We start from the raw sequence: 24445 nt of genomic DNA, 5'->3' as shown, positions 1-24445 counted from the left end.
GTGCCAGGAGTATCCGTGCCGAGCGACTCGCCGGTCAGGGAAAACCACTGGCCGAGGGCAGTTCCTGGGGAGGCAACAGGACTACCTGGGCCTCGCCGAAGTAGTGCCAGATCAGCTGGACCGCCTGGGGATGGAGCCGCCACTTGCCCGCAAGTGGAGGCTGCCGTAAGAACTCGTAGGCTGCACGGTTAAGCACACCTGGGACATGAGTGGCCTGAAGCGACCTCAGATGCTTCTGACTCCATAGCAAGAGATGGCAGGCGAGTTGCGATATGCGACGGGAGCGTAGACCAGCCTGATGGTTGATGTACGCAACGGCCGCCGTGCTTGTCCCGAGCGGACCAGTACATGCTTGTCTGACAGCAGCTCCTTGAAGCGGCCCAGTGCAAGACATACTGCTAGCAACTCGAGGCAATTGATATGCCAATGCAGTCGAGGCCCCGTCCAAGACCCGAACCGCATGCCCGTTGTACATGGCCCCCATCCGGTGGTAGAGGCATCTGTGTGGACCACAGCGTCCAAGGGGTACTCCCGCCCGCAGGAACAAAGGGTCCGACCACCGGATGAGGGTAGGGCGGCAGCTCCGTGTCACGAGGACACTGAGCGTGCTGCGCTGCCATGGCCATCTCGGGACCCAGTCGCGGAGCCGGTGTTGAAGCGGCCTCATATGGAGCAACCTGAGCGGCGAAACGCGGCTGCAGATGCCACATGCCCCAGGAGCCTCTGAAGTCTTTCAGTGGGGCCGCCATCCTGCGCTTGAGCGAACTCAGGCAGTTCAACACCGACTGGACGCGCTCCTCAGAGAGGCGCACAATCCAGGCGACCGAGTCTAGCTCGAGACTGAGAAAAGAGATCCTCTGCCCGGGGGCGAGTTTGCTCTTGTCCCAGCTGACCCAAAGACCCAACAGGCTGAGGTGAGCTAAACCATCTCCCTGTGTACGCACAACTGCTTCGCGAGCTGGCCAGGAACAACCAGTCGTCGAGGCAGTCGAGAATGCGAACGCCCTGTTCCTTGAGGGGAACAATGGCCACCTCCGCAACCGTGTAAGGCGTGGAGCGACAGGGCCAGCCCGAAGGGTAGGAGTTTGTACTGACATGCTCGACCCGAGCGCAGAATCGAGACATGAAAGTATGCATCCTTCAGGTCGAATGCTGCAAACCAAACCCCGGGACGGACGCACTCGAAAATGCGCTTCTGCATGAGCACCTTAAACGGCAGCCTGAAGGTACCCGGTTCAAGACGCGCAGATCCAGGATTGGCCATAGCCCACCGCCCTTTAGGGTACAATGAAGTAGGGCTGAACCTGACTTCAAATCGGCTGGAGGGACCGGCTCGATTGTATCCCTCGCCAGGAGGACAGCAATCTCCACTCGGAGAACAGGTGCAATGTCCAACGACACCTAAGTGAAGTGGACACCCCTGGACGCCGGAGGACACCGAGCGAAATGAATCGCATAGCCGAGTCTGATAGTACGCATGAGCCAGCGGAACGGGCTGGGGGCACTAACCAGGCCTCCAGATACCGAGCCAGCAGAACCAAACGCACCACAGACGTACCGGGGGTGGGGCAGCGAACCAGAGTACGGGGACCCGACTCGGGCGGCGTGGTAGCGGCCCAGAGTGTGATCAGACTCTGCGGAGGTAGCAGTGCGTATGGGAGACGGCACACGGGGCGCGGCCTGCACCAACACACTGACACCTGCTGGCGAGGTGAGAGGGGGCTGGGAGTAGCAACGCGGGGGCGCTGCACACCGCCAGCCACACTCTTGGGACGTAGAGGATCGGAAAACAGTTCTTAGTGGGTACCGCTGGACTCCGGAGAGCCAGCGGCGGAACAGACCAATTCTCCACCCGGCCCTCCTCCGGGGAGAAGAACCGTTTACGTCAGCTCCAGGTCGCCATATCTCCAGGACCGTCTCCCGCTAGTCAGGTGACTGCGGGTTGAGCGGGAGCTGGGTTCAAGGCCAGTTTGTGAGATGAGCGCATCGAGAAAGCACACTTTGACGACGGCACATCCCAGCAAGACTCGCCAGGGGTGTTTCTGGACCACCATGGTGGACATTGTCTGGCCAGGGGCCTGCGCTTTGATTTGCATCCTGCGTAGCTCAACCCCGACTCAGAACTACCCACATGCAATGAGTACTTTGACCTACTGCAGACTTGCCAGGGGCCAAGACTCATGCAGGGCAGAGGTGGTGTGCCCGTAGCACTGCCACCCCACCCTAGGGGGTAGTGAGAGAAAAACTTGTAGTGCAGATTATGACCCTCTTGGCGTTCCATATTAACGCCAAAAAAGGCCACAAACTGCCAAGTTTTTTCATGCACATCCGGGCTAAGCCAGGGCGCGGCAAGGCGAGTACGCGTCGCCGCACGACACCCCCAGGGGCCGGAAAGCATGGTTGCCAAGTCTGAATCCGATTCGGCATGAGCACGCCACAACCGTGGGACGCTCAGCCTCATCTTCATGTTCAGAGCCCAACAATACTCTCTCTCCAATGTAGCAGTCGACATCTGATCCTCTGCTGGAGCCCTGACTAAGATGTTAGGTCCTCCATATTTAATTTTAAGGAGGACCAGCAACACATGCAGAAGCTACCAGCCATGTTGGACAGTGAACGTGGCCGCCCAACTGGACGACACACGGCACCCTGAGCACCGACGTGGCCATGTATCTAAACATGATCCACCCACGAACATAGTCACAACATGTTTGCGATGCACTAGAGGAGTGGGGGGCCCACGGAGAATGAGTCGGCGGGTATTGCCCCACTGTGATCCTCTGGTCACCCAGGCTTATTAACCAAAGTAGCACTTTTCTGATTCAGAAAAATAACTAGATCGGGGAATAAGTGAGGGGCCTCCACCTCATTAAAGGCAGCCGAGTCTCGACCGTGCATCTAGAGCGCCAGACAGCGCGCAGGGTTGCCGTGGCAACGCGCGCTGTCAGCCGGCTGTCCCGACGGCACACGGCGCGCTGAGCGCTCAAGCCCTTACGAGAAAGGCGAGCAAACAACGCGCCGACGTGGACATATTTCCATAAGAAAATATGACCACCCACAAACACAGTCTCAGCACGCTAAGCAGACATGAGAGAAAGTGAACGTGGCCGTCAGAGAGGATAGGAAACGACCGCCTCCAGAAACGCACAGACAGAATGACATCTTGAAAAGACGCAGTGTCTGTCTGTGAAGCTCTTTTAGAGAAGGGGAAACTTCAGCTCTTTTGTGTCGAGACACACAGGGAGCGTCACGACGTGTTTAGAAAAACACAGGAGGAACCAGACCAAATCGCAGACCAACCAGTGGAATTACAGCGGAACGCTGGGAAAACATTGGATGTTTCCACCCGGCTCACTCCAACTCGCGACCTCGCTGCAGGCGTCGTCACACCAACACAAGCGCCGAAACTTCTTCAGAGGCTTGAAGTTCAAACAGCCGCAGGACACCAGGTAGGCTCCGAAGCGAAAGACAGAGTGCGATTGCATCTGCCCCCCTTTTTATATCCACCTGTTAGGGGAGGTGCGCATTATGCAAATATCGCACGCCAATTCCATTGGCTTGTTTTAGTTCTCTCGAAGCTGATAGGGGCTCTCTAGCGATATCCCAATTCGTCGGTCACTACTGACGTACGTCGAACGTGACCGACTGAAAGGGAACTTGATTGACCATGGGCCGGTTTCAGAAAGGAGGTTAAGTGAAAACTCTGAGTATGTTAACCCTGAAATGAGGGAGTGCAAGTGATGTTTAAAAAGTTAACTCACTCATTCACACTGCAAAAATGCTTTTCATACTAAGTATTTTTTTATCCTATTTCAAGTAAATTAAAAAAAAAAATCTTAAATCAAGATGGATTTTCTATATGAGAAAATTATATATGATATTTAGTCTTGTTTCCTGGGGGGATCTAAATTAAGTGCATTTTACTTAAGTAAAATGATCAATATCTGCCAGTGTGGTAATAAAAATAATCTTAATGCAAACGGAAAGTGTTGGAGTGTCTACCCAGGTGAAAAAAGTGCAGTAAAATACACTTTATTTTAGTACACTTTTACACTTCCATAATGTACAGTGCTCTATTTCCGTGCACTTATTTTGTACTTAATATACTAAAAGCTCTTCTTTAGTACTTCTTAAGATAATCTTAAGAACATCTAAGTGTACTCAACTGTGCTATTTTGAGACACCATGAATTTGAACTAAAATGTGCTTTTAACATACTATCTCTGTATAGAAAAATGTATTTAGTTACCACTTGTAGTACACTTGAACCCATCTTTCAAACACTTTTAAAAATGGACTTATGATGTATTTCAAATATAAGATTAATATATAATGAATATATACAAAATGTATTTATAATATATTGCCAGGCAGTGCCAGGATTGTGAGTGATTGCTGAAATGTACTCACTCACTTTTTAAAATTATTTGTAAATATGTGTACAAATGGTTGGTTTCTTTATTTTATTTTGTACTATTTTATCAATAGATCTCAGCAACAAAGGAAAAAAAAAACATGTGTGTTGATTTCTCCCTAAGATGGCAAAGTGAAACACAAGTTTCCTTGAAGTGGCTCAGCATGGCCCCACATTGTTTACATAACAAAAGCAACTGTTCACAGCTGATTAAGGATATTAGCCTAAAGACTTCCAGCCCATCGGCTGTCCTGCGGGTTTTATAGGTAGAAAAGCCAAATGGCTGCTCTCTGGGACTTCTAGTGTTAAGACGGTAACTCTCCAAACAAGCAAATGCCCCCCATATTTTTCCTGACGTGATCCGTCAGCTCCAGTCCACTAATTTGGAGCGGTTAAGGCCCGGGTATGCTTCATTTCCCACGTTCCCCTCCGTCTCGCGCACAGTTAAGAGTGCAATTCTTGCCCATAAGCGCGGAAAGACGCGTTTCGGCGCATGAACCGTCCATGGTCATAAAAATTAGTCTGCGCAGAGAGTCAAAGCTAGTCCACACTCTAGTAAATATTTCTTGTTTGCGCCGACTGAAAACACATGAGAAACATAATGAGAAACATCATGGGACAGGAGAGACTCGGCATGTGGATTTGGGTAAAAATGTTAGGCTAATCGATTTGATGCCGTGCCCGAACCTCGCGTTAATCCTTTCCTTATTATTTTTTCTTATTATCATGCTACTTTTATTATTAAATTAATATTGCAATTCTTTTGGCCAGGTATATCATAGCACATCACCGCATAACCGACGCGCTTCGAGGACAATAAAATATTAGTAAGATAGCTTACTACTCAACAACTTGTTTAACACAAAATACTAATCAGTTCACGAAAAATACTATTTTTTCTCACTATGGGCTACAAGAGAAATAATAAGAAAATAAACTAGATTAATCTGTCATTGTCTCTAAGAGATTTGCGGCGTTATTGCAGCGGCAGATGCATATTGTCCACGTCATTTCCCGTGATAATAAAATTAAGTGAATTTCTATATATATATATATATATATATATATATATATATATATATATATATATATATATATATATATATACACACATTAGACAAAAAATAGAGTTCCACCCTATTTCATCAAGGTCCACCCACTTTAAGATTTCTGGCCTCGCCACTGGTTCCCACAGCATTAACATTCTGACACAGCATCAAGTTCCTTCGAAATGGAACAGGATTTTGTAAATTAACAAAATCAAAGATTTCTAAAATATTTGTAAAATGACATGAATTTAGCCATACTGTTTTGAGAAAAATCTTTGAGAAAAACCCTTTGAGTCTAATTATTAGTTATACTTTGTATTCATATAGTTTGTGATGAGTTTTGAACATGCAGTGAAACCATCACATCCTCTGTTATGAATAATGAACGCCTCATACTGGCAGTTGTTTGTGAATTTTTCAGTAACTTTTCAGTAAATTCTCCTTTCAGTTTTATAAACTGAAATCTGTCAAAAGCAGAAGCCAAAAGGCACATTTTCCCCCCCTTTTTTCTCCTAGTTTCCGTACCATCTTTAACTGCGTTGTTGCTACAGTCAAAATGAATCAGACTGTATGGATTCAAACATTTATAGTGCTGTGCCGCATATTCCCTTAAAAAGATTAAATCTGTCTTCATTGATCGTTGCCTTGCTGAGCAAAAAGACACCATGTCAGATGAAAAGACATCAAAGGCAGAGTGCGGCCCCCTGATGAGAGACGTGGGCCGTCCCCCTGATGAGTTCTCACAATGGCCCCCAATGAGTCAGTTATCCAGCAATGACAGCAGCCTGTATGAGGAGGTGAGGGCCCGTGAGATGAGTATTGGGTCAAACAGTAATCTCCCTTGTGGCAGACAATTTGTTGGACGAGAAAATAACATTAAATCACCCTTTTCCAATATCAAACAAACAAAATCTCACAGCACCAAGTCAGGATGTCATTGCAAGGATCGCTGTTACACAACAAAGGAAATGAGGTATAAATTCAGTTTACTAAACAGATACATTTTAAATGGGAATAGAATTAATAAAGGACAGTTCACTCAATTTACTCGCCCTCATGTTGTTCAAAACTCATCAGAATTTGGTTAATCTTCAAAAGACAAATTTAGATATTTTTAAGGCAGCGGCTTGCTGCTCTGTGATACAATGTAAATATCAACAAAAAGTATTTTAGCGTTAAATGCTGTTTAAGTGTAGTGGCAGGATGCTATTTGCACCTTAGTGTATTGTAGTAAACAGTATGCAATAATAACAACATATTCATTGTATATGATTATATTTATTAAAATCATAAATGGATGCTGCCTTATCCCTAAAGCTCATCCATACACCTACCCATAATCTTATCCAATAAACACTTTATTTTCACTATTAAACACCAGTTTATTTCCACTTTTCAATATTTTCTTAATCTTTATTTAAAACAAATGCCTCTCTGAGCTGATATGCAATGGGAAAAGGGAGAAGAATGAGTTCAGTAAAGCTCCATTTGGTTGCGTCAAAAGCAAATGCCAACTTTATACAAGCACACTAATTTGGGGTTTAACTTTTAAGTTAAGTTTAGTGAATGTCAGAGTGCAGGGAAGTTTTTATTTTTTTAATTTTATTATTATTATTAAATAATGTGCGGCTTCTTGCTGTGCTTAATTCATTGAACATTGAACAATATATATTTTCATATTAATTAAATCACTAGTTAAAACCATTGCATAAACCATTTTGAAATAAACATTTGCCTGATCAAAGATGCCGAATTTGATTTCAGCTCATTGTATATTCCTTAGGACTATAAATATGAGATTAAAGTGAAATCAAAAGTAGATCTCAGATATCAACATCTGTGCTCTTCTGGGAACTACCAACATTAAAAGTCTCTTAAAAGAGTCTTCTCAATAATTCTCTGACTCTCCAAAGATTTTGATGCTCTGCAACTTTTTTTTGGAACCGCTCTCCATAGGCCGTAATGAATGAGATCTGTCAATATGACAACCAAAGCAATTTTGGGCCTCTGTCATGTCGTGCTGCTACTGCAGGTCATGGGCTTGGATGTAGCCACAGGTGTTTGAACGAATCGCTGCGCTCAGAGAAGATGTCAATCACAACAAATTCAATCAGATTTGCTAAAGGGACTTCTTGTCATTTCCTGCTAGAATACCACTTTATAACATTCTCCCTAGGGCTGCCAAACATTACTGTGATAAAACCCAGCTCTGTTAAATATTATATACCTGAGCTGTCAATCTAAACAGCATGAGGTGCTTTTGAAGAAATTTGTCCGTCTCCATAGGATGTTTGATGAAGTGGGAACAGTAATTTGGTGAGACTCACATTGATAAGACTGCCAAGTACACTTAACAGTTACTGCTTTCGCACTACACACAGGAAATAATTGTTTATTTTGAAATTCAGAAGAAAAAAAATCCATTCTCAGAGATAATCACAGTGTCTCAAGTGTCTAACAGGCTGCTCTGTGACAATAGAGAGACGATTCAAAACACATATCTGTCTCCATTAAATTACTGTTTGTAATCATATGCTCTCATTTGCTGCTTTTCCTGGAAATGAGAAATGTATTTCTATGAATAATACACTTCTTCTAGCTGTCGTCGCTCAAAATTGCTGAAAAAATCCCATGTGTTTCATCACTTATTTTTGTGTGTGATTTTGCTGCTGTTTATATACATTTCAAATTAATAGTGCAAAAGCATGAGCTGGAACTGAGCTTAGTTAGATCTTATGGCTTTGTTTCTTTCTGTAAAAATGATTTGTTGGTTTAACTTAAAGTAGCCTAACCTGGTTGCCTTCAACAAAAAAATTTGAGTTGATACAAAGAAAGAGATTAATTTATTCAACAGAAACTCAACATATTATGTTATCTGAACAATGTTTGTGAACCTAAGCTGATTTGACAAAAGATTTGTGAAAAAGTTGTGATAAATCATGAAAATATTTTTTACAGTGCAGTGGCAGCAGCACTCAGTCAATGCACTGATTTAAACTGCATATCGTATTGATTGACAGAGGCTGAGAAACAACATGTAGTTGTTTCATTCTACTAAATAATGAGCCAGCAACTGATTGTGACATTTATAGCCTTGGGGTACAGGGATTTGTAGTTTTTGATGTCACTTTGAATTATAGAAGTGGCAAATTGGTGCTGGCTCTTTCGGTGGTGGACAGGGGTCAGCACAGGCACACTGACTGATCTGCAGCTATGAAGCTCCATACGCAACAAATTGAAGCACTGTGTATTCTGACACCTTTCTATCATAACCAGAGAAGTGGCAAATTGATAGATTTATGTACTGTTATTTTTTATAACACAACAAAAAAATGTTTTTTATACAGGGTATAGGGCAGATTAAAAATATTGGCAATATAGACAGTTACACTAATATAAGCCTTGTCTATACTCTAAATTGACTTCAGCAGTTCAGAATTTATTGTTTCTTTTGGGAGACAATAACTCAAGCCTCAGGTCCCATTAATGAAATGTCCCTTTATATCAAAGGAATATGATAAAATCTCTTCTGTTCCTACTTGCATTAATGTAATTCATAAATTTATATACATGAAACCCAATATGAAGGCCTTTGTAAAGTGAAATGAGTGTGTCTTTTCACATTTTCAAGCAATGGATGAAATAGTTTTAATATGGTGTTTGAGGAACATTATACTGAAATGATTAAAAAAATGAAATCCATTTGAAAAGGATTAAAGGGCTAGTTCACACAAAAATGAAAGTAATGTAATTTATTACTCACCCTCATGTTGTTCTACACCTGTAAGGCCTTTGTTCATCTTCAGAACACAAATTAAGATTTTTGATTAAATCCGATGGCTCTGTGAGGCCTGCATTGAAAGCAATGACATTTCCTCTCTTAAGATCCATAAAGGTACTAAAAACATATTTAAAACAGTTCATGTGAATTCAGTGTTTCTACCTTAATATTATAAAGTGACAAGAATATTTGATTCGTAAAGCTCCGATTCAAGCAATGTTTTGAAATCGGCCATCACTATATTTTTGAAAAGTCGTTATTTTGTTTTTTTGCCACACAAAAATATTCTTGTCACTTTATAATATTAACTACTGTACTCACATGAACTGTTTTAAATATGTTTTTAGTACATTAATGGATCTTGAGAGAGGAAATGTCATTGCTGTTAATGCAGGCCTCACTGATCCATTGGATTTAATCAAAAATATCTTAATTTGTGTTCCGAATATGAATGAAGGTCTTATTTGTGTAGAACGACATGAGAGTGAATAATAAGTGACATAATTTTCATTTTTGGGTGAACTAACTCTTTAATAAGATCCAAGCGTGCTACATTCAATTTGTAGAATGTTCAAGAAAGGGGAAGCAAGTTAAGATCATGGATGTTGATTGGTCAATACAGCATTCCTGCTGAGCTAAAAATGCCCATCATGCCTAAAGACTCCCTTCTGCTTTTATTTACTGAATGTCATGTGCAACAGACTGATTCTGCAATTGATTCTCTTTTCTGCAGATGAAATTTACCCTAAAGTGTACCACACCTGCTTCTTTATTGTCACCTATTTTGCTCCATTATGTTTGATGGTCCTGGCATACATTCAGATCTGTCATAAACTCTGGTGTCAACAGGTATGTAAGCATTCTTGACTTGTTAAGCCTAACTACATTTCAACAGTTTATAAATGACAGTATTTTCCTGTAAATTCTGGCTCTTTTCCAACGTGTAGTGAGCTGCTAAATGTCCCTGCCTATATGGGCAGCTGCATTCTAAGGTCGCATTATAACTGAGATGGATCTTTTCTTACTAGGTTTTGGTTTGGTAACAGTATTAACAGTTTGACAAAATGTTAGCACAAAAACACATTGTTCATTAAACTTTTTTTTTTTTTTTCCTGAAACTGAGCCTTTGTCTAATGTTTTTTAAATGTTGCTACTCATTTCAGATGTCCAGAGAACTTTCAAAAGTAACATTTCTATGTTTGCAAAATTAAATGCACCCTTAAAGGTACAATATGTAATAATTTTGTCTGCTAGAGGTCGATAGAAGCCTATTCAAAACAAAGACGAGGCATGGTAAAGCATGGTACTCGCAAAAAATCAAGAAAATTCGATTTAAACAATAAGTCTAAACGTGTTGAGCTATATAACAACAATTAGTTCCCTTTCATGGGAACATCGACGCTGCGTAGTCGCTTTGGGAACGCCTCTGCGCGTTTTGTCTTGAAGCACTCGTGAAATCGAACCAATAGTGTGACGGGACGTCAGTGCGGGTGACGTCACGGACCAGGAAACTATAAAGCACTCCTGAGAACAAAGAACGCCAGCTTCTGTGTCTTCAGCAGCGCTCTGTGTTATCGTGTGTCTTATTTGGTGTTGTCTGTCAATTACATATACAGAGACGATCTCTTTTGTTTGAGAACAAGAGTATCAGTATTACACCACATATATATGTATATAAAAGACACTATAATGGCGAGCAAACGGCATCAGACCGTGTGCTTCTCCCTACCTTCATTACTTCACGGGTGGGGATACACACGAGCTCTGTGTTGTTTGTCCGGGAGCGGAGCATGCCCAGGCGGCCCTCGAGGGGGTTGTTTGCGAGCATTGTAATATAAAACCTCTCCACTCCCGCCGGGCGCTCTTTGAGGAGGGCGCCGCGGCTCGCGTTCTTCGTGGTCGGATCCCGCATCTGCCGAGGCAGACAGGCGGTTCAGATCATGGGGTTCGCAGATGAATTTGGCAGAGGGGTTAGAGACGGGCGCTGCCCTTTCTCTGCCCTTACCTGCCAGGTTCAGTGCCTCTCCCAGGTGGAAGCACGCTCTGCGGTTTCTTCCTCCGGGCTGAGGCACCGGTACACATGTCCAGCTCTGAGGAGGTGGATATTGTGATATTGATTTGAGGACTCGCCACCTCACACACATATCGTGTTTCAAAATCCCACGTTTATTATTCTAACATCAGAAACAAATCAGTTGTGTTTGAAAGCCATGATTATTTTGTTAATCTGAAATATTCAGACCGTGATAGACTTGTCTGATTATTTTCTCGATTTAACTGAGAAGTTAAATATCTTTCTGAATTTGTCAACTTACAAATATTGAAGATATATTTATATATATAAAGAAAGTGAACAGCAGTTTTGAGTGCTATACTACAAAGCGAGTAGGGATGCACACGCTGAGAGTGGAGCATGCACGTCAGTTCACAGTTGACAGTGTTCATTCATAAAAATGTCCCGAAGTGTAAAGAGAAGTATGCACTAGCGGGAGTTTTTAGCTCCACTCCTGTTGGCTTTATTCTCGAGGGAATAAAAGTCCAACGCAAGGCTCGAATCTCGCGTTTGCCGCGGCAGCGCGCAGATTAAGTCTGCAATAAAGAATATATAGCTCGGATCTCGCGTTTGCCGAGGCAGCGCGCAGATTAAGTCTGCAATAAAGAATATACGGCTCGGATCTCGCGTTTGCCGAGGCTGCGCATAGATATCGTGCCCGTAATATATAGCCGATTATATATAAAATGTTTATATATATTTGGAGGGAACTGAGTAGACGGGAGTTCCCTTTCTCTTTTCCCTATAATATCTTGCAAACTATTACGAGCTATAATTCTTTTTGTATTCCAATATATTCAGCCTGTCTTTTTGACTGTTTGTTTTTGGCTGCATTTAATTTAAGGATTAAATGAAATATTGAATACATTAAATTCTGAGGAATTTAAAAGAAGAGAGGCCGGTCTGCCAACCCTGCCACCTCGTGTGCTTCAGGGTGCAGCGGTTTCCAGTGATCCTCTAAGAAGAGGAGGGTCATAGAGTGGTCAGTTCAGTTGTTCCTTGCCGGTTCGCCGTTTCAGGGCACTGAAAAAAAAAAAAAAAAAAAGTGTCGTCACCCGTGCTCCCCCGCAGAAAGCTTGGGGACCGGGACAGGCAACACAGCTGAAGTCTTTGTGGGGTGAGACAGATCTGCGGACTGTTATCACCAAGAAGACTTCGAAAAGGTCCTGACGCCAGTGGCATAGGACATTCGAGGGTAGCCCCTTTCCGAAGAGGGTTCTTTACCACACTATATGGTATCCGCCCCTCCTCGGTGCCCTCAGGGGGCCGTTCTGCCAACCCTGCCACCTCGTGTGCTTCAGGGTGCAGCGGTCTCCACTGACCCTCTGAGGAGGGCCGGTCGACATTTGATTCGGTTGTTCCCTGCCGGTTCACCGCTTAAGGGCGCCGAGTCAAATGTTCAAAAAAAAAAACAAACAAAACAAAACAAAAAAAAACACCAGAGGCCAGTCATGAGAGACTGGTTCCCTTAGTAGATTTCTGGTAGAATGGAAACTTCTTCCAAGTATTTCTCAATGGGTACTGCTCACAAAGAAAGGGTTACAGAATTCGGGTCTCGCCCGCCCCAATTTAACAGGGTCTTCCCTATAGTGGTGGACCCCTTGCAGTCTCTGGTATTGGAACACATAGTTCTGACGCTCTTGCAAAAAGGAGCTATAGAAGGGTTTCTCCTCCCAGCAAGCTGTCAGGGTTTTACAGTCTGTACTTTGTTCCAAAGAGGGTTGGAGGGTACTTTCATGTATCCATCCATCCTCAGCACAGGAGGTTCCTCAGATTTGCTTTCGGGGGCGAAGCTTACCAATACAGGGTTCTTCCTTTCTGCCTAGCTTTCACCCCACACCTTCACAAAATGCGTGGATGCAGCTCTGGCTCCTCTGAGACTCCAGGGCATTCGCGTGTTGAATTATATCAACAATTGGTTGAATTTAGCTCAGTTTGAGCATATGGCAGTCCAACATTGAGATGTTGTTCTGTCTCACATCAGAAGGCTAGGGCTGAGAATTAATGCCAAGAAGAGGGTGCTTCTTCCAGCTTAAACTACCAACGATCTAGGGGTAGTCTGGGATTCCATCACGATGCAGGCACATCTGTCTCCTGCTCTGGTGCGTTCCATTCTCTCGGCCGTGAATGGGGTGAAATTAGGCCAGTCACACACTGCAAAACAGTTTCAGAGACTGTTGGGTCTTACGGCAGCTGCGTCCAACGTGATACCTTTTGGCCTGCTGCACATGAGACCCTTACAGTGGTGGCTCAGGACCAAGGGGTTTTCTCTGAGAAGAAATCCTTTTCGCATGATTAAGGTCACGCGGCAATGCCTTCGTGCCTTAGTCATGTGGAAGAAGCCTTGGTTCCTGTCCCAGGGACCTGTGTTGGGGGCTCATTGTCGTCGTGTAATGCTAACGACGGATGCTTCCCTCACAGGCTGGGGGGCGATCATGAGTGGTCGCCGGCTCAGGGTCTTTGGGAGGACCATCGACTTTCCTGACACATAAATCATCTGGAAATGATGGCGGTATTTCGAGTACTCAAATACTTCCTCCCACACCCGAGGGGCCATCAAAATGTGGGGGCAGACATCCTGTTGAGGCAGGGGCCGAGGCCCGGGGAATGGAGTCTCCACCCTGAGGTGGTGGAGCTCATTTGAGAACTTCGGTCGTGCAGAAGTTGACCTATTTGCTTCGAAAGAACATCTCTTTGCCCACTGTGGTGCTCTCTGACTAATCCACCCCTCTGGGGTTGGATGCCATGGTGCAGACGTGGCCGAGGTTACGTCTGTACACACTTTTCCCCGATCGCTCTGTTCCCAGGAGTTCTGGAGAGGGTTTGCCTAGAGAGGGTCTATCTCATACTGATAGCCCCATTAAGGCCAACCCGAGTTTGATTTGCAGACCTAGTGTCTCTTCTAGACGGCTCCCCCGTGGAGATCCCCATCAGACAGGACTTTCTGTCTCAAGCGGGCGGCATGATAATTTACTCCCGCCTGGAGTTGTGGAAACTCTGAGCTTGGCCTCTGAGGGGGCTAGGCTCATAGAATCCGGTCTCCCAACTGAGGTTGTCGAGACCATACTCCACTCCAGAGCTCCTTCCACGAGAAAGCTATACAGACAAATAAATGGAAGTTGGTTTCTACTTGCTGTAGACAACATCAGCTGGACCTGTTCCACTCTTCTATCAGTCTTGTGCTGCAATTTCTCCAAGTATAAAACTTGGATGGTTTATCTCCTTCTACCTTGAAGGTTTATATAGTGGCTATTTCCACTTATCATGCTCTGTTTGGGGACTCTTCTGTGGAAGAGACCCCCTATTTATACGCTTTCTCTGTGGTACCCAGAGGCTGAGGCCTTCTGTGCGTACAAAACTCCGGCCTGGGACTGGGCTATTGTGTTGGAAGGGTTAGCTGAGGCTCCCTTTGAACCATTAGAGGAGGTGTCTGGAAGATTCCTCTCAAAGCTGTCCACCTGTTGGCAATTTCATCTCTCAAAAGAATTGGAGATCTTCAAGCACTTTCGGTTGCTCCCTCATGTTTGGAATGTGCGCCTGGTATGTTCAGGGCTTTCCTTCATCCTAGACCTGGTTATAAATCCAAGGTCCCCACCAACGTCCCAGGACCGATTGTACTGCAGGCCTTTTGTCCTCCTCCTTTGATTAATCCGGATCAGGAAGAATGAGCAAGTGGGTGGTTGAGGCCATCTCTCTTGCCTATGAGTCATACGGGCAGCCTTCACCTTTGGCTGTCCGGGCACACTCTACTAGGGGTATGGCTGCCTCAAAGGCTTTGATCTCGGGGTTCCCATTAACGAGATATGTGATGCGGCTGGGTGGTCATCTCAGCATACCTTCATTAGGTTGTATAACCTTGATTTGGGCTCCACTCCAGGGTCCTCGGTGCTCTCGTCGTAAGATAACAGACAGGCACTTGGTCTTATGGCCTAGTTGGGATAGCGTTCCCAAAGCGACTACGCAGCGTCGATGTTCCCATGAAAGGGAACGTCTCGGGTTACGTCTGTAACCCTGGTTCCCTGAATAAGGGAACGAGACGCTGCGTAGCTTAGCCATACTCCCTGCACGCCTGTGAGCGTCTGCTTCATCCATATCAGAAGCTGGCGTTCTTTGTTCTCAGGAGTGCTTTATAGTTTCCTGGTCCGTGACGTCACCCGCACTGACGTCCCGTCACACTATTGGTTCGATTTCACGAGTGCTTCAAGACAAAACGCGCAGAGGCGTTCCCAAAGCGACTACGCAGCGTCTCGTTCCCTTATTCAGGGAACCAGGGTTACAGACGTAACCCGAGACGTTTTCTGTCTATAAATATATCAAAACAGTTGTTCCCTTGTCTATTAAAACATGTAAATATTAAAGCGTCTTTGGTGTTTCCATGGTTTCTGCAAAATAAAACCGGAAACCGAGGGTAACGCGGGTATGACGCCATTGACAGGCGACTCCTCACATGTCCCGGAGCCTTGGATAAAATTGCAATTTTCTCACGATTTACAAATAGTTGGAAACATTTGGGATGTTGAAAGTACTCAATGAACAAAATATATAACACTGACCTAGTGGTTTTTGGGTATTTTACTGCAAAAATATTACATATTTCACCTTTACCACTTGCATTACCGAGAAAAAAAAAAAAAAACTGGTCGTTTTGACCATTCAGTGAACATTCAGAAATAACATTATCATAACTTAATTTCAGTGCTAGCAAAATATTCTAAGAATGTACACCAGTCAGGCATAACATTATGAACACCTTCCAAATATTGTGTTGGTCCCCATTTTGCTGCCAAAACAGCCCTGACCCGTCGAGGCATGGACTCCTCTAGACCCCTGAAGGTGTGCTGTGGTATCTGACACCAGATGTTAGCAGCAGATCCTTTAAGTCCTGTAAGTTGTGAGGTGGATCCTCCATGGATCGGACTTGTTTAGCACATCCCACAAACGCTCGATTGGATTGAGATCTGGGGAATTTGGAGGCCAAGTCAACACCTCAAACTCGTTGTTGTGCTCCTCATCCACATGATGTAGAAGAAAACGTGATTCATCAGACCAGACCACCTTCTTCCATTGCTCCGTGGTCCAGTTCTGATGCTCACGTGTCACTGTTGGCTCTTTCGGCGGTGGACAGGGGTCAGATGGGCACCCTGACAGGTCTGCAGCTCTGCAGCTCCATACAGAACAAACTGATGCTCTGTGTATTCTGACACCTTTCTATCAGAACCAGCATTAACTTCTGGAGCAGTTTGAGCTACAGGAGCTCGTCTGTTGGATCGGACCACACGGACCAGCCTTCGCTCCCCACGTGCATCAATGATCTCGGCCGCTCATGACTCTATCACCGGTAGACCACTGTTCCTTCCTTGGAGCTCTTTTGATAGATACTGACCACTGCAGACCGGGAACATCCCACAAGAGCTGCAGTTTTGGAGATGCTCTGATCCAGTCGTCTAGCATCACAATGTGGTCCTTGTTAAACTCTCTCAAAGTCATGCCTGATTGGTGTATATTTGTTAGCCTTGAAACAGGTTTTTTACTGTAGCATTTTTAGAGTTAAATTTAATCACAATGTTCACAAATCTTAAGTCTTTTGTATTCAATTTTGTAAACGTGGCAATGCGGACTGAATTGCTGTGCCATGACCCATAACCTACACTGCTTTATCCCTGAACAGATTCCTGGGACCTCATCGGTGCTTCAGAGGAAGTGGAAGTCGCTGCAGTGTTCAGCCCATGCCGTGGGCTCGGGAGAATCGGTGAAGGTGAGAACCAGTACGGTCTCAGCAGAGATCAAGCAGGTGAAAGCCCGACGAAAGACGGCACGCATGCTGATGGTGGTGCTGTTTGTGTTTGCGCTCTGTTACCTGCCCATCAGTGTTCTCAACATCATGAAGAGGTAAGAAACATGACACGTTCACAGGTAGTGTATGTCTGTCTCTGTGTGGACTCACAATGGCTGTCAAGAACATGTCTGGGTAACAAAGTTAAAAAAACAGGTGACTATATTTCACATTTTTAGGACCATTAAGGTTTTCTTTTGCATTGTGATGTTATTCTATTGCCAATTCATGACTTTTTGAGAGGGTTTATTGTGATTCTCATTATTCTCAACTGTGATCCACATTAGATTTTATGATTTTTATATCAGCATAAATGAAAGGCACACTACATGAGTAATAAATATTTAAGTTAAAATACTATATAACATATTTATGGTTTGGGTCACACGTTATATTAGGTGTCTTTACTATGTACTATACTTAATAATAATAATGTTATGTACAATGGACTTGCTGTGTTGAATTGGAAAGAACTTGTGCTACTATTGAGCTGGATACAGGTAAAGTTAAAACAGATTTGGTGTATGGGTAGATTTAAGGATGGGTTAAGGTGTAAGGGATGGTCAACAGTGTAATTATAGGTGTAATGAAAAACATCAGTGTGTACACAATAAGTGCACTGCATCTAATTCATTTAAATTTTTGTACATTGTAGTTAAAGACACTTAATATAAAGTGGGGCCATTGTTGGTCATGGAAAGAAAGAAAGAAAGAAAGAAAGAAAGAAAGAAAGAAAGAAAGAAAGAAAGAAAGAAAGAAAGAAAGAAAGAAAGAAAGAAAGAAAGAAAGAAAGAAAGAAAGAAAAAGATCCTAAAACTTACTCCATTTTCTTTATGCAAATCTTTCTCTATTTCCTTTTAATTTTGAGGTAAAATTTGTCCTAGGCATGTTTTTTGGAGAATCACTCCTCTACACTCTAAAATGCTGGGTTAAAAACAACCCAAGTTGGGTTGAAAATTGACAAACTCAGCGATTTGGTTGTTTTAACCAGGGGTTGGGTTAAATGTTTGGCCAAACTGCTGGGTAGTTTTATTTAACTCAACTATTGTTTAAAAATTACAATATTGCTTGATTAAAATCAACCCAAAATATGTTGGAAATTAGCATATATTTATATGTTTAGTAAATTTACATTTAGTAATATTTTAATGAATATTAATTAAACAATAAACATTTATTAAATTGCTTATTAACAAATGCTCACCTTTTGATTGTTATTGTTGCCTCTACTAATTGTGTCTGATTTTTAATTTCCAACATATTTTGGGTTCATTTTAAGCCATATAGTAATTTTTAGGTAACACTTTATTTTACAGTGCCATAGTTACATGTTACTACATGTACTTATATAGTAATAACAGTAAATTATGCATAATTACAAGTAACTAACTCTAAACCCTAACCCTAACTGTAACTCTATATTAAGTACATGTAGTTAATTAATTGTACACAGTACTTATTTGAGTAATTATAATGTAACTACAGCACTGTAAAATAAAGTCAATTTTTAAACAATAGTTGAGTTAAATGGAACTGCCCAGGACTTTGGGCAAAAAATAGGTTAATTCAGCAGAAAACATTCTGCCATTAAAAAAAAAGCAATATTAATAAAAAATGTGTCTTATGGTAATATAATGCATTGTTATGAGTAATGTGAGGCGTTCTTTAAAGGCATGAGACCGACTGCTGAGATTACATCTGTTCATTGTGTGGCCCTTTGTAGTCTGAGTCTGTTCAAACAAAGAATCTGCTTGACTATCACAACCCAAGTGTTTTCTGGGTGTTTACCAGGGCTTTGCTATGATGTTGTCAGATGTATGGTGTGATCCAACATGAGTGACTCAGATAATCAGTATAAATAATCTGTTAATTCAAAAATAGAAATTCTCAGGAGAAAACAAATGCAAAACATACCTTAAATCTGCAGTCTGTAACATTTTTTAAATCAATTTCTGAGCAAGTACATTACCAGCCAGTGTTCAAAACTATCTCCTTACCTTCGCCCAATTCACAACGGTAAGCTTGTAATAATGTTTTCTAACAAGTGGTACTGGTGGGTTTCCGCGGGAAATTCGAGCATGTCGCCGTTCATCTTTGCGTCATTACATCACGTCTGTAAACAGAAAGCAAGGAGTCCCAGCTAGTAGACTATGCATATAGGATGCTGCTGGTAGCGGATCATTTATAGCCTTTTCTCACAGCAGCTGAAATAATTAAATGTATCATTTTGATGGTGGATTGTAATCCAGAAAGGTCCAAATGACAATCATCAGTGTCAACTGGAGATTCACCCGTAGTCAAAAGCAAAAGACTTCGGACTGTTGAGTGACTACAGAAACTGAAATCTACAGGTAACGCTATTACACACTAAATACACAGTCACACAATGCTGATTTTGTTAACATTAACAATTTGAGAACAAAGTATAACAATAATAATAATGTGCATGGTTTGATGTGATATGAGCTAAGCAATCATTAGATTTAATTACCATTGGCCATTTATTGTAGGCCTAATTATTTTTTCCTCAGTTGGTCAGAACAAAAGTGGCAGACATGTTACTTGTTCAGACATTTTTCTGTGAAAATTCTTATATTGGTCATACTTCCAAGACATAGAATCTGTGATTCTGAAGTACAGTATCCACACCAATGTGTTGACTTACACCAAACATTAGATTCATCCGTACTGAGGAACCATGCCGATGCACAACCCACGTAAAGATAATAATTCCACATATAACTGCAATTGCAGGTTTTTAAACAGAGATGGCGACAAAGAGGCAAAACTTACGGACAGCAGCTTTAAAGGGGTGGTTCAATGCGATTTCACTTTTTTAACTTTAGTTAGTGTGTAATGTTGCTGCTTGAGCATAAACAGTATCTGCAAAGTTACAGTGCTGAAAGTTCAATGCAAATGGAGATATTGTCTTTTAAAGTTATGGCAGTTTAATGCCTACAAAAACGAGCGGTTTGGACTACAACGAGCTTCTTCACGGGTTGGTGACATCATAAACCCTGCAAAACATGCCCCCGGGAACATACAACAAAGTGGGCGAGGCCATGTGGCTTTGATCAGGATAAAACTGTATATGAAAGTTAATAAACAGCAGTGACAGCATCTAAATACTTTGACACAAATACAAAATGAAATACCATTCATAAACATCCTTTAAAAGCCGTGATTGCAGTGGTTCTGCCTGACCCTCTTCATCTGGGTCTGATTCAGCTCAATTTGATACAGCAATATAGACGCTATTATTTACATTTTCACTGAAGCACGTAACTACGAATGGTAAGGGGCGTGGCGTTTCCAGATGCTTCACTAAATCATGATACACTGGGCCAACCTGCTAACCAATCGGAGCACATTGCATATTTCGGAGGGAGTGGCTTCATAGAAGCAGGAAGTCAAATGAGCTGTTCATATGACAGTGGAAACAAAGATGTAGAATAAAGGTAAAATATATGAAAAATACAGTGTTTTCAAAAACAAAGCATTAAGACATGTTAAACTGTGCCCCCAAAACACAATCAAGCCTAGAAAAAAATCACTGAACCACACCTTTAAACTAACCAACAGAGTCCAAAACCAAACAGGGTGTATACTGTATATACAAAGGGAACCCAAAGTGGGACCAATCAGTAACCAAGGTAACAAATGAGGAAGTAATAACTAAGGAGTAGTTAAGGACATATATGCTGCGTTCCAATTCGCCTACTTATGCTACGCCCTAAAAGTATTTACTCTTTCTGTGAACAAAAAGTACATACTTTTGAGTGTGTAGCAAAAGAGTAGACAAGTTTTGGGACATACTAACACGTCATACAATCGCGTCAATTCTCTCTGTCGCATCCTGTCACCGTAAACTGGCCTGTCAATCATCTTACATCCTCCACATTTCATTTAGCTAATTTCCTACCGTATCGGAGAGAAATGCAGCAGGTTGATCTGCAGTCGCGAGTCTTTCATGTGGAGAACTCTCCTCATATTAATGCATAATGATGCATTTAAAAGTTAATGGCCAATCAGATCTTTATAAAAGTCCACATTGGTATTTGCAGATGAAAAATAACATGGGTAACATTAAATATATATTTTCTATCAGGTTAAACTGATTATTAGTCACTCAAATCTCTCAGCGTCGATCGCGTATATCCGCCATATTTTGTAGTTTTTTAACACTTTTTACTCGTGTTTGTAGTTCTGAACTGAATCCTCGTCCAATGCGCAATGGGTTGTGGGCAATATTAGCCTCTATAGTGTGCACGGATCCACACTTTGAAAATCTACCGGAAATAGTAGACCATCCGGGGACTTTTGGCATACTCTTTTCAACATACTATGCTTTGGGACACACTTATTTTAATCTCACATACTATTTAGGATGGATAGTATGGACATTGAAACGCAGGGATACACTGTGTTCCAAATTTGTATAAAAGTGACATATCCATAAGATTTCTGTATAATAAACATTCAGATTTTAGTTTTTCTAAAAAAAAATGTTTGTTCGTTTATTTATCCATGTCTTTTTAGATAACTGATATCAATCTCAGACAAAATAATTTGCCAGATCTATGGAAACCCTACTTAGAGGTTGTTCCACATTATTAAGCAAGTCACAGTTCTCATGCAATATGGGGAGGAAGAAAGATCTTTCTGAAGATGAAAAGCATGAAATGGTGCAATATTGTGCAAAAGGCATGAAAACAACTAATATTGTGTGAAACATAATGGAGATTATCGAATTATAAGATTTTTGAGTGATTTAGAGCACAACAGAACTCGGTCAGATAAAGGTTTAATAATGAAAGTTCCTGTCAAAAAAATTAATTGTATTAAAAGGGCAGCTATAAAAAAAGCCAGTGTTGAGCAGCAAACAGGTATATGAAGCTGCTGGTGTCTCTGGAGTCTCGAGAAGCTCTCCATGCAGGCTGGCAGTTGTGCGTAAAGATGCATTTTAGACACCACTAACCAAACCTAACAAAGAGAAACATTTACAGTGGGTGTAGAAATACATTTTCAAACAGTTTTATTGCTGTGGTGTTTTTTGCAGCATGGAATAGTGCATAGTGCATTGTATTTCAGAAGGCACTATCCTCCTTTTTATACCATAGCTGAAAATGGACAGTTATGAACTCCACATATCTTGCAAAAGTCATTTCAATACCCTCCATCTCACTTCCCAGTATTCCAGCCCAAATCATCACCCGCCAGCTCCTTGCTGACGTCGCAGTAATGTTGGAACGTGGTGGCCATTCACCAACCATCCAGAAATCCATCCATTTAGACCATCCATTGTAGTACGGCATTCATCAGTGAATAAAACTATTTAAAAATGAGTCTTCATGTATTTCTAAAACCACTGTAAATGTTTCTCTTTGTGAGGTTTGGTTTGGAGTGGCTGAAATGCATCTTTACGCACAACTGCCAGCCTGCATGGAGAGCTTCTTGAGACTCCAGAGACACCAGCAGCTTCAAATACCTGTTTGCTGCTCAACACTGGCTTTTTTATAGCTGCCCTTTTAATACAATCATTTTTTTGACAGGAACTTTCATTAATAAGCCTTTATCTGAGTTCTGCTGTGCTATAAATCACTCACAAATCTTATGATAATTCGATAATCTCCATTATGTTTCACACAATATTAGTTGTTTTCATGCCTTTTGCACAACATTGCACCATTTCATGCTTTTCATCTTCAGAAAGATCTTTCTTCCTCCCCATATTGCATGAGAACTGTGACTTGCTTAATAATGTGGAACAACCTCTAGGTAGGGTTTCCATAGATCTGGCAAATTATTTTGTCTGAGATTGATACCAGTTATCTAAAAAGACATGGAGAAATAAACAAACAAACATTTTCTTAGAATAACTAAAATCTGAATGTTTATTGTACAGAAATCTTACTTAATTGTCTCTTTCATAATAATTTGGAACGCAGTGTATAAAGTGGGACCAATTGTTCTTTAGTTATTCTTAATGTAATCTTAATAACTAAGTTAGTGTACTCAGCTTCTTCAGGGGAAAAAAAAAAAACAGTATGGGATAATCTACGGTCAGATGGTCATTATAACAAATTATACTACAGGGCTGTTGAATGCTTGAATCTGATTGGTTGACAAACATTCTAAGGTTTCAAAGTAGTTCCAGGCAGGTCTTGACCGCACTACAGATCTATATCACTTCAGTTATTTCCAATGGCTTTAGAGGTACAACAGCAAAAGAACCAAAACCCACAATGACACAGACCAAGCAAATAAATATAGTAAAGAATGGAATAAAAACGTCAACTTATGTCCATGTTTTTGCCACAAAATTATGTGTTATTAACGTATTACGTATTATGCTCTCTTTCTCCCTCTCTCCCATTTAAATGCACACACACACACACACAGTGCAGACAATCACTCGCTCAGAAACATGTTGTCTCTGACACTGCTTTGCGTCGTGGCTGCATTACCGTGGCGTGCAGTATTTTTTCTAATAAGTCAGCAGCCCGTCGTCAGTTATTCCTTACATAAACCTGGTCTGACACTATCCCTGCTTAAAAAAAAAAAAAATATTGAAATATTGAGTCCGCTTGAAATGATTTTATAACATGAGAAGAAAAAAATGTGAAGTGTGACACATAACTCAATCTCTGCTTTGCGTTCTGATCAACCAATACGTGTTTATTTGCAATAATGACATAATGCATCTTGTTTATTTCACAACTACTTTGAGTCAAATTAATTAGTTGAGTTAAATTATATATATATTTTTTGTGGATAAGTTTAAGATGCTTTGCATGTATTGAGCTGAAATGAAGGTTGCAAATAAAATATCTGTAATAAATTATTTTTAAAAAATCTGCTCCTTGTAAGGTTTCTTAGAGCAGAGTCCCACTGTATTTGAAATAAAGGCTTTATTTATTCAAAATGTTCTGTTTTTGATGGTTACATTGTTATGTGTTTGTCCACCTGTGATCTGCAGAGTATTTGGAGCTTTTAAGAACACCAATAACAGAGAGACTGTCTATGCCTGGTTCACCTTCTCACACTGGCTTATATACGCCAACAGTGCCGCCAATCCAATTATCTATAATTTCCTTAGTGGTGAGTATTTGCAAAAGGGGCTTTGATATTTTACACCTTTCACTTCTGGCTCTGGAGACTCACCGCACTGCATATTTTGATTTTCTTCCTTCTTTATACACCAGATTCAAATCATCATCTTGTTTGCAGAGAACTGCGTGAATTGATCTGTTTGTATCATATAAAAGATATATAGATGACCAGAGTTCAGAACCAATGCACTGCATGTTGTTTC

The 24445-nt window shown here is 41.9% G+C and overlaps 1 protein-coding gene across 1 annotated transcript in view; it reads left to right on the top strand.

Moving 5' to 3' along the window:
- Nucleotides 1-24445, top strand: part of hcrtr2 (hypocretin (orexin) receptor 2) — a 60759-nt gene that overhangs the window by 31664 nt on the left and 4650 nt on the right. Inside the window, exons 4-6 of the mRNA XM_067385455.1 lie at nt 9978-10093; nt 16966-17186; nt 24110-24231. Coding sequence (XP_067241556.1) covers nt 9978-10093; nt 16966-17186; nt 24110-24231 — 459 coding nt within the window. The remainder of the gene's footprint in view (nt 1-9977; nt 10094-16965; nt 17187-24109; nt 24232-24445) is intronic.

The sequence above is a fragment of the Chanodichthys erythropterus genome, chromosome 5 (assembly GCF_024489055.1).
Source record: "Chanodichthys erythropterus isolate Z2021 chromosome 5, ASM2448905v1, whole genome shotgun sequence".
Lineage (NCBI taxonomy): Eukaryota > Metazoa > Chordata > Actinopteri > Cypriniformes > Xenocyprididae > Chanodichthys > Chanodichthys erythropterus.
Note: the sequence above shows the minus strand (reverse complement) of the source record. Positions and strands in the feature narration are given on the sequence as shown.